The following is a 12,021-nucleotide window of genomic DNA, read 5'->3' as shown; positions in this document are numbered from 1 at the left end:
CTACTCTTCTTCGTGGAGAAATTTCTTAACTAATGGTCTCCTTCTCCTCCTATCTCTTGATTAGTTTTGACTCTTATCTTTATCTTTGAAATGATGTTGTTTAGCTTGCTGGGTCATTTCTTTGTCTCTTTTTATGATTTGTTATCTTTTTTTTTCTTTCAGGATTTCTATATATTTCATCCCGTTTCTTAGTTAGCTAGACCACTTAAAAGTGTCTACTAGCGGGATTGGGATTCTGTTGATTTAATTCTTAGATGATGAGCTGGAATTTATTTATTTATTTATTGGGTAACAAGCACGGAGTGGTCGGTAATCCAAAATTTACCGACCTCCTAATAGCCCAGCCTGTCAATTTTTTTTTTTTTGTCTCTAAGCCAAACATCAATTATTCTGTAAGCCAAAGATTCTTCTTCTCCGTGGGATTAGTGTACCACCGTGGAGTTCCAGTGGGCGAGGGAATGCGCCCTACTTCTCTCCCGTCAACTGTTAACAGACAAATTGGCGGACAAAGAAACAAGATATGATATTGCAATAAATTCATAATTTGATGTATGGCATTGCAATATTCAAAAGATAAGGTGTGAGTTTGTTATGTGATTCAAAGTTGAGATGGTAACATGTAATTTACTCATAAAAAATAACCTTTTAGTGGGGCATGTGATATCAGCTAATTAAAGGGGTACTCCATGTGTCAAAACTGATGTTTGGGTTCTGAAAACTTCGAAAAATTTCTTCAAAGAGTTCATAAATAATTAAGTTTTACCTTCATTAAAAAGGTAACACTGTTGCAGTCATATTTAGAATAGGAATGTGATTGTGTAAATCCTAGTGTATCTAGGGATATCTTTGAATATCCCCTTTAATAGTTAATATCCTATTAGAGTTGTAATATTATTAGGGTAAAGATTTAACCTATCGTATTACTATAAATAAAGGTACAATGGGGTGATACAACACACACCTCACAATTAAATCTCTCTCTTCTCTCTCTTGTCGTCGGCCTCTTTCCCTCTCTAGTCCTAAATACAGTTCAGTTAAACAGGCCTACAACACGTTATCAGCACGCTCTTGCTAGAAACTAAGGAACTGAAAGGATTGTAGCAGGAGGTCTTCTTCTACAAAATTCAAAGGCTTTTATTTGTTTTATGCCAATCAGGTACGCTTAAAATAAAGTAAGATATTTGAAACGTCCACGAATCATGAAAACATTCCCCATGATGCATTAACCCCTTATATTTATATTTTCCTTCCGATATATATATATATATATTGTATATGATTCATATATTTGTCAATATATATATATATATATATACACACACACACGTTCATGCATTACGCAATTATTTTGCTATGTGGAATTTGTGAGTCAAATCATATAAATAAATTAGAAGCAATTTAGGGTTTTTCAAACCCTAGAGATGTCCAAAAAAATAAAAATTCTGGGAATTTAATGCGGCTCATCACCGCACCGCCATAAGCACCATCGTTGATCACTGTAGATGGCCTGCAGCCCAGCTGTGTGGAGCAAACATGGGAACGACATCGTTTGACGCTCTGGACCACACGACAACAACCATTTGGGTTTTACTGCTCACGCTAGACAACCCAGGCCCTAGGCCTGATAGGGTAATCACGGGACTGATGCCCCCAGCCCAAATTGAAAAGGCTTGAAGCTTTCTTGGTCTTATTCCGCGCGTCCCTGGCCCAACTCCAGCAACCTAAAGCTGCTAGGCCTTTCTTGACCTATGCATAGGCCTCCCCGCAGTAGCCTGTTACTTGCTGGGCTTCGCCCCAGCATTGGCCCACTCACCAGTAACTTGTGCTGCTGGGCCCGCACTGCCTCCGCCCAAAACTTGACCCCAGCTTTGGCTGGGCTTCGTGAGTGCTAACTCGCAAGCCAGCCTTGGGCTGGGCCTGCTCCTACGCCTTGTTTTGGTCCAAACCAGGAGCTTTTACTGATGGGCTCACCCAAACCACACGGCCCAAAAGCCTGTTGCCCTTCCCAAGGCTCAATAGCTTGCAGCTGAGCTACATGGCCTATCCCCGCGTCGTTACTAGCCCACTTTTGGCTGGGCCGCGCTATTTTTTTCAACCAAATGCTAATTTTTGGGTACTTTGGTTTACGCTAATTAATTCTAGTTTAATTATCACTTGGTTTATCACCAACCAAATATAATATGACCCGTCTGTCATTAATTTGTTTCCACGATCGATCACGTTTGGTCCCGATCTATTGAGTTAATTAAAAGTGAGTTACAGTTCATTAATCTGATAATTAATCCAAAATTATTGACCTGAAGATCACTTTTGGACATTAATGATTCAATAATTTATTTTTCTACTTTGAATCGTTGACATCCTTTCGTAGTCCTGAAGTTTTCACATTTACGTTCCTGAAGCAACTGAAATCCACTTTAAATCATCATATTGTATTTTGTGTTCTCGTATGATCATCTTCTTTATGAACTAATCGTTCATAAAATAAATTGAACATGTAGTTTCATATTTAGTGCCTTTGAAACCCGAAGTGTTCATTCAAAACTTACCACATGAAACCTGTAGCTTTCACGTTTAAATTAAACCAATACAAGTCTATAGACCCCGACAGTTCTATGATGTATATCTATGGATTACCATATGATTAACTACGTTTTGTTGTACCCTCTGTTTTAGGGACATGTCGAACTTGAACAAGCTCGATTTCACCGCTTTGGAAGTCTCTAAAGGAAACTACCAGAAGTGGGTTCAAGATGTGAAGCTTCATCTTACTACAAAGGGTATTAGAGTCACCATTAAGGCACCTACCGACAACAACCCCGGCGATGAAGCTCAGAAAGCTTTTGCAATGATCTTCATTCGAAGACACATCCATGATGCACGGCAGACCGAGTACCTCTCTGAGGAGGACCCATGCACCCTCTGACTTGGTCTGGCCGACTGTTTCTATCACTAGAAAGACATTTACTTACCTGAAACAAAATATGACTGGCATCATCTACGCTTCCAAGACTTTAAGTCTGTGAACGAATACAACTCTGAAGTTTGTAGAATCCGATCACTGTTTAAGTTCTGTAAAGTGGACTTAACAAATGCAGATCTCTTGGAGAATACCTATTCGACCTTCCATGCCAACAATATTGTCATGCAGCAACAATATAGAGCATATAAGTTCACCAAATTTTCGAATTTGATCTCAATTTTACTTCTCAATGAAAAGCAGAACCAGCTTTTGATGAAATATCGTCAAGCTCGACCCACTGGCTCGAATGCTGCGCCTAAAGCACATGCGACCAATTTTAGTAACCACAAATGGTGAAAACATCGTCGTGGCCGTGGTAATGAGCAGCAAGCCCAACCACGGGCCCAAAGTCAACAGAGTCAAGGCCCACCCAAGAAAGGAAATTTGACCCAGAAGTGCCAACCCCTTGCCCCTAAGGCCCTAAATTTCAAGAATAAGGGAAAATCTACCGTTCAATAGGCTTCCACTTAAATGAACATGTGTTACCGCTGTGGATCAAATGATCATTGGTCATGCATATGTAGAGCTACTCCCGAGGCCATTGCCAAGTATCATTCCCGTCGTGAGTTTAACTTTTCCCATGTGGAACATCCCGAAAATGCTACTGCATCCATGGAGATATCAAATTTTCAGGAGTCATCAACTCTTATAGACGAATAAGTTTTATTCTTCTAGACATGTTTTTAGGGCGTCTTTACCCCTAGTGGCCAAACCCTGCGTTATTTTTTAGGTTTATGGTTTAATTTTTGGACAATTTTTCTAAATTTTTGGAATAATTTGTTTGGTTTTGGTTTGTTTTGAATTATGGATAATCATTTTATGGATATTATTTTTTGAAATGATTAATTGAATGAATGAAATTATATTTATGCATATGACCTATTCAATCAATTTATTTCTAGGTATGACTAATAGGGAAATTAGTTATCTGGCTGATAGTGCTGCTACGCACACCATATTGCGTGAGCGACGCTATTTTACTAATTCGTACCTAAGAAAACACCTTTGACAACCCTTTCAGGCTCATTCAACCTGATTGAAGGATACGGAAAGGCCCGTATAATGTTATCTAATGTTACTTTCTTAACCATTAAAGAGGCCCTCTATTCTCCAAGTTCTGAAAGAACGTTGCTGAGTTTTAGAGACATTCAAGATAATCAATATCATGTTGAAACCACTGAAGAGAATGGTTCTAAATTTCTTCGTATCACTTCTTACGAGTATGGCCAGAAACGTATTCACAAGAAGCTGGAACGTTTCTTAAGTGGGTTGTACATCACAACCATTCGCGGCATAGAAATCCATCATATGGTCGGCCCTAACCTTGGGTTCCAAAGCACTTTACTGCTTTAGCATGACCGTATGGGACATCCCAAACGTGACATGATGCGCCGTATCCTTAAATCATCACATGGGCATTATTTACCTTCATACGTTGGATTCTTGCCATGCAAAGCTTGTTCTTTGGGGAAGTTGAATACTCAACCCTCAATTACAAAGGGTCTTCACAACCTTCCTAAGTTTCTTTAGAGGATTCAAGAGGATATTTATGGACCTATCCAACCAATATGCAGACAATTTAGGTATTTTATGGTGTTGATTGATGCATCGACACGTTGGTCACATGTTTGCTTATTTTCCACACATAACACTGCATTTGTGAAACTCCTAGCACAAATTATTAAGCTTAGGGCTCACCATCCTGATTATCCGATCAAGTCGATTCGATTAGATAATGCTGAAGAGTTTACGTCATAGAATTTTGACGACTATTACATGTTAGTTGGGATTGAAGTCAAGCATCATGTACCCCATGTTCACACCCAGAATGGCCTGGCAGAAGCTTTCATAAAGTGCCTTCAATTGATAGCTTGGACTTTGGTGATGCGAACCAAATTGCTGGTATTTGCCTAAAGCTATGCAATATTGCACGCAGTTATGTTGGTCTGCCTGAGGCCCACCGCTACTCAACCTCATTCACCGTTACAGTTGGTTATACGAGCCTGACGTCTCGCATTTACGTGTGTTTGGGTGCTCAGTTTACGCCGCCACTACATACCAAAATGGGTCCTTAGAGAAAAATGGGAATCTATGTCGATTATGATTCACCATCAATTATTCGCTATTTAGAGCCCTTGACATGAGATCTCTTTATCGCATGTTTTACAGATTGTCACTTTGATGAGACAATCTTTTTATCATTAGGGGAGATAAGCATGTTAACGTTCCTATAGAACACCGCGAATTGTCGTGGTATGCTCCCACTATGACTCATTTAGATCCCCACACTGCCCAGTCTGAAACTAAAGTGCGACGAATTATAGATCTTCAGAGCATTGCTCAAAGCATGATGGATGCTTTTACTGATCTAGCAAAAGTGACGAGATCACATATACCCGCTGCAAACTCACATGCAAGGATAAACGTACCTCGAGTGTGCCATAATACCGCATGGGAAGGCCGAATTGCCCCTAAGGTAGGGCGGCACACTTTCCACGTCGCCCAATACATTGACGGCTAGCCAATCATCTGCTCCTACCTTGAAGCATGGCAGACCCCCTAATTCAAAGGATTCATAACCCTGGAAGAGGAAAATGGCATAAACTAGTGACCCTAGTCTGAATCTGACAATCGCTTACTCATTTGTTCCAACGCATGAGGTTATTTTAGATTACAGTGTTGTCTTAGATGAGACAACCCGACCTCTCCAGAATCACGAGATTTCACTCCACTACGCAGTATTGGATGAGGTTTGGAATCGAAATGAGATGATCATTGACGATGCATTTACGTACATAGTAGCTACTAACATCATGCTTAACGATGACATTGAACCACGTTCCGTTGATGCATGCCAACGTAAAACGGATTGGTCAAATTGGAAACAAGCAATCCAAGTCAAACTCAATTCATTTGCGAAACATAAAGTGTTTGGACCTATAGCTCCTACTTCACCACATGTGAAGCCCGTGGACTACAAGTGGGTTTTCTTGAAGAAATGTAATAAGAATAATGAAATAGTGCGATACAAAGCACGCCTCGTAACGCAAGGCTTCTCTGAACGCCTTGGGATTGATTACGAGGAGATGTATTCCCCTGTAATGGATGTCATAACGTTCCACTACCTTATCAATTTGGTGGTTTCTGAAAAACTGAATATGCAATTTATGGACGTGGTAACCATGTATTTCTATAGGGATCTAGATACGGAAATCTACATGAAAGTTCCAGAATGACTTCCATTTACTGGTTCAAATAGTTCTAGACCATGTAACACTCTCTCTATTAGATTGAGGAGATCACTCTACATATCGAAACAATTCAGGTGAATGTGGTATAACCGTTTGATAGAATATTTGACAAGTCAAGGTCATTGCAATTTATGTCGATGACATGAACCTCATCTGAACTCCCGTAGAGCTTAAGGAAATTGCCGTTCACTTGAAATCTAAATTTAAGATGAAATATCTTGGGAAAACTCGATATTGTCTCGACCTAGAGATCGAGCATTGTTCGGATGAAATCTTAGTACATCAATCGAACTACACCCAAAATGTGTTGCAATGTTTTAATAAGGATAAATTGAAGCCTTCGAGTACTCCTATAGTCGTTCAGACTGTAGATGCTAAACAAGATCCCTTCCATCCCAAGAAGGATGAGGAAGAGATTTTGGAGCCTAAAGTTCCATACCTAAGTGCAATTGGTGTTTTATTGTACTTAGCTCAATGCACTAGACCTGACATTTCCTTTGCTGTTAATCTTTTGGCTAAATATAGCAATGCACCTACACGAGAGGAGCCGCCGCCCCCTTGGTCATCGGGTTTATTCTCGCCTTGTTGGTTATGTAGATGCGTATCTGTCTGACCCATATAGGGCACGTTCTCAAACGGGCTATGTCTTTACTGTTAGAGACACCGTTATATCTTGAAGGTCTAACAAGCAAACATTAGTTGTGACTTTTTCGAACCATGCTGAGATCTTCGCCCTGCATGAAGCATTGCTTGAGTGCTTTTGGTTAAGAGTAGTTATGGAACATATTCGAAGCACTAGTGGTCTTACTACCATCGTTGACCTTCCTACGATGATCTTTGAAGACAATGCAGCATGTATCGAGCAGTTAAAGAAAAGATACATCAAGGGAGACAACACCAAGCACATAGCGTCGAAGTTATTTTATTCTCACCAATAACAACAACATCATAACATTGAAGTTAAGCAAATCTGTTCCTAAGACAACATGGCCGATCTCTTTACCAAGTCATTGCCCAAGTTTACTTTTCAAAAACTCGTCCAAGGAATCGGTATGCGTAAATTATCTGAGTTGAATTGTTTGTAGTTCTCTTATTTGAAAGTTATGTCTAACTCAGGGAGAGTATCCTGAAGCATACTCACTTGATCTTTATGTACTATCTTTCCTACAATTAAGAGCATTTTTCTCACTGGGTTTTTGCTACCTAACGAGGTTTTGATGAGACACCCATCCTGGGATGATCATACTCTGTTGAGTTCATTATTTTCGTCCTGTTTGACGTTTGTTTTAGACATTATACATACTTCTCATTTTTCTCCTTAGTCAATGGGTTTTCACCTACCTTAGGTTTTATTATAGTGAGGTTTTGTGAGTTTTACTACCAATGCATACTTTTGCTTTATATTTGAGATTCGCATTCGCTCGTTGTGCCGCCGATTTCATCAACTGGTCTACCTCAACTGCTGAAGATCTGATGCGATATTTTCTTTGAGTATTTACACACTCAAGGGGGAGCGTTGCAGACATATTTAGAATAGGAATGTGATTGTGCAAATCCTAGTGTATCTAGTGATATCTTTGAATATTCCCTTTCGTAGTTAATAACTTATTAAAGTTGTAATCCTATTAGGTAAAGATTTAACGCACAATGAGGTGATACAACACACACCTCACAATTAAATCTCTCTCTTCTCTTTCTCTCGCCGCCGACCTCTCTCTCTCTAGTCCTAAATATAGTTCAGTCAAATAGGCCTACAACAAATACAATTTAACCTTCATATTATTTTTCTTCTGAATTTTAAAGAAGAAAAAAAAAATACCCCGGCTAAGCAATGTATGACCACTAGTCAAACATGGACAAAATTTAAATTGAGGCACCTGATTTCCTAAAGTTGCACACACTAAATACTAAAGCTAGACCTGACTAGAACCTAGAGGCATCTAATCATTTTATTATTTATTTTTTGTCATTATACTTGATAAAGCCAAAGTTGAAATATAATCGTTGGTGCTTTTTTCCTTTGGTGGTGGTGTATGTGCTTTTTGTTTTAGTTGATTACGATTTCTGCCCGACTATTCAGTGAGATAATTGGTTTGAAGTTTGAATTATCAAATGATTTTTATTATGTGTAATTTTAAACTAACTTTACATTAAAAAAAAAGAAAAATTTAAATCCAAACACAATAAAATAAAACAAAATTTATTGACTACTAAAATAATACACCACTTGCTAAATTAAAACAAAAATCTTCCAATATTAATTTCCTTACAAAGTAAGAAATAAGAATATTTAGCTAGCACAGTCAATCACTTTAACCATCACTTTCACTTTTTTTTACTTTTGCTTTTCTTAACTCCCACTCTTTTTCTCTGTCCCATAAAAATGATATACAGCTAGCCAATTGCATGTAAACATAACTCTATAGCATGACCACGTATCATTATATATCTATATAGACAAACTATATATAAACCCATACGCGCACCCAGTAGCTAGATAATTGCAATGCGCCTGCGTACAAATCAATAGTGTGTATATTTCCCTCTCTCTCTCTCTCTCTCAACAGCGCTGCGATCATTCCCAGCAGCTGCAGGCTTGTGGCGTACGTGTGCTTTGAGAATTTAAGTGCAGATCGATCGAGCAATAACTGCTGCGCGAGCTGAGATAAAAGAAAGATGTTGAAGAAGAAAGTATGTGCAGCATTAGTGAAGCAGATAATAGGTGCGGTAAGCTCATTGGGCAAGGGTAGAACCCTAGAGGCTCTCAAGAGAAAAACCAGGGCCATGAAGGCTCGAATCATCATATTCTCGTTGCTGAGCAACAACAAGTTGGTGATGATCACCTCCATCCCTCACAAGATCCACGCTTTGTTTGGCCACTCTGACGACTCTAATCATCAGCAGCTGGAAGAAGAAGATGATGACGATGATGGTATTAATCAAGATCATCAGTACCAGAATAGCAGCAGTATTATTAATAATGATCATAGTATAATATTAATGTCGTCCCATGAATCCCAGTCCCACCTGCAGCAGCCGCGGCCGGTTCATCATAATAATATTATTAGTACTCCAACTGATCATCATAATCACGATTACATTACTACGTCGGAGGACCACGTCGTTGTCAATGATGCAGAAAAGTACCCAGATCTGACCCACTCGCTGTTCGACTCGGACGATGATCAGCTTGGATCTGTGATAGATATTGTCAAGAACTCAAAGCAAGAGGCCGGCCAGGAATTCAGTCTCGAAGAAGAAATAGACCACGTGGCAGACTTGTTCATAAGGAGGTTCCACCGCCAAATGAGAATTCAGAAGCAGCACTCCTTCAAGAGGCACCAGCAGCAGCAGTAGGAGCTGATCCGCACTGTTGCCTGATCGACCTACCTACCACGCGCGCGCTTACCTGGCTTCTATAGGCACCTAGCTATTGCTTCGTTTTTAGCTAGCTAGGTGCTAATACTATGGACGGAGAGTAAATTGTTTTGCTATTTTAGGGAGGAAAGAAAGTGTTTAGATGTAAAAATCTTTGCTAGCTATGTAAAAGAAAGTTAGAAACTCATGAAATTAACCTTGAAAGTTTGCATGATGGCGTAGGCTCAAACTTCATCGATAGCTAATCTAACAATAATTTATCGTTTGACAAAAAAAAAAAAAAATCATTTTGGTTCTGATCCCTAGTCAACATTGTTAGGTTGAAATCTTATTCTTTTTTATTTTTTTATCAAAGTCCTTTGACTTTGTACACCCAGCATTTTAGTATTACTATATTTCCATGTCATCTTTTTTATATCTTAAATAAAAAACTGTAATTTAAAATATTGATTGCAGTCCAACATTTAAGGGATTTAAATCCAAGAATTTAGGTAATTCAAAATCCTAGTATTATGAGATTCAATCAATCGATCAAGTCTAAAAGAAATTTAAAATTTTAAAAATTCAAAAATGTATGGGATCAAGTCTAAAAGAAATTTAAAATTTTATGGGATCATATATGTACAAATCTCACGAATTATGAGACTTAAAAATTAAAAAAAAAATAAAAATTCATGCACACTGCACATATTTTTGTGAATTTCATTGAGTAATATTAAGGGAAATAATATATCCCATGAATTCATACATACAAAAGCAATGTACCCATGAACTTAGACCAAAAATAAATAGCATATGGGTACTTACCGAATTTATAAGAAAACTCATGGGTACATTTAATGACACACCCCGATCGAGATCAAGGCATGCTGGCCGTCACATGGAAGTGACGTAACCATGTGCACAGTGCGGAAGCTAATAAAATAATAATAAAAGTACGAGTAAATAAAAACCAGCTTTACACAAAGTAATAACATACATGTGCAAGCGTAAGTGTGAAAAACAAAGATCAGAGCTCGAAGACCTAATGCAGTCCGGGAGAAATAACACTACAAAAACACAACCAAAGGTGGTCCTACACTGGTGATAATCTGTCATATATGCCGGGGAAATCCTCTGGGGAGCCACCAAAAGTGCTAGCCAACTAGAACCTGGAGGGCGCAAAACAGAAAGTGTGAGTGGGCAAAAACAAAGTTTTTCAAAAACCATTTCAAAAACAAGATTCTAACCCCTCGCCGTAAAACCTGTATACTTCCCAGAAAAGTAGAATATATATATATATATATATATATATATATATATATATAAAAATCATGCTTGGAAATATGCCATGCCAAATGTCTCTAAATAGAATGCAAGTGCTCAGGAATATCAAATTAATGCCATGTAAGCTGTCATCCGGAGTCACCTAACGCAACCTGTACGGCTGAATCTAGAGCTCAAATCTCTATCTCACTAACTGTACCTGCACACTAGTCAAAACCACCTAGAGTGGTCTGTATGACAGGACTGGGTGTATAATAAGTACGCTCAAGTGCTACGATCACGTGAAGGCTGGGCGAATAATCGCGGGTCACCTATGAGTCGGAACCACCTAAAGTGGTCTGTACGACAGAACTGTGCACCTAACTTGGATCCAAGATGAGCGTGTGGTGCGGGAGGTGAACATCACGTGAAGGACTGTGCCCAACTCTGGGCGGGAGCACTGACACCGGGGGTGCAGGTTATGAGCTCTCTATGCATCTCAAACCATTACTGAATATAAGCATAAACCATACTCACATGGCACTTACCTGTGTGCCCGCAGCACCAACATACATATATATATATAGGCTACTAACAATGTATAAACAAACGGCAAACATAATGCAGGGCATAAAAACGTATAAACGTTTCAATTCATTTTCTGGGAAAAGCATAAGTATATAGGTATATACGGAAAACCAAAAGCCCACTCACTGATATGTAGAAGGGTCGTAACCCCCTTGCCTCGAGTGACCGCACTCATCATCGGGATAGGTCTCACCTTTATGCGAAACAACTATAAAAACGTTAATTTTAAAGCACATAACCAACCTTAAGAAATAACTTCTCATACAAAGCTCAAATGGGGTGTATGAATACACCAACGTGATCTACTCAACCTCAGGAACATCCCCAAATTTTTAGAAAAATTTTCTGACGCCGTACGCGCCCTCACACGCTGGCCACGTGCAGGCACACTGACGACGTCAGTTAACGCCGTCAGGAATATTCCGTTAACTTTAACGGATTCCGTTAACGCCGTTAGGAATATTCCGTCCAAACTGACGAAATATTCCGTCATCTTCTCCGGCGCCGGAAAATCGGGAAAACTTCATAGCTTCGTAT

At 39.1% G+C, this 12,021-nt stretch overlaps 1 protein-coding gene across 1 annotated transcript; it reads left to right on the top strand.

Moving 5' to 3' along the window:
- Window positions 1–8,352: 8,352 nt before the first annotated feature.
- Window positions 8,353–9,865, top strand: LOC103966610. The gene has a single exon (XM_009379793.2). The coding sequence runs from the start codon at window positions 8,950–8,952 to the stop codon at window positions 9,628–9,630; it is 681 nt and encodes a 226-aa protein (XP_009378068.1). The 5' UTR covers window positions 8,353–8,949; the 3' UTR covers window positions 9,631–9,865.
- The last annotated feature ends 2,156 nt before the right edge of the window (window positions 9,866–12,021 follow it).

Source organism: the organism of the source record quoted next, unplaced genomic scaffold (assembly GCF_019419815.1).
Source record: "Pyrus x bretschneideri cultivar Hongxiangsu unplaced genomic scaffold, Pyrus_bretschneideri_v1 Contig13, whole genome shotgun sequence".
Taxonomy (NCBI): Eukaryota; Viridiplantae; Streptophyta; class Magnoliopsida; order Rosales; family Rosaceae; genus Pyrus; species Pyrus x bretschneideri.
Note: the sequence above shows the minus strand (reverse complement) of the source record. Positions and strands in the feature narration are given on the sequence as shown.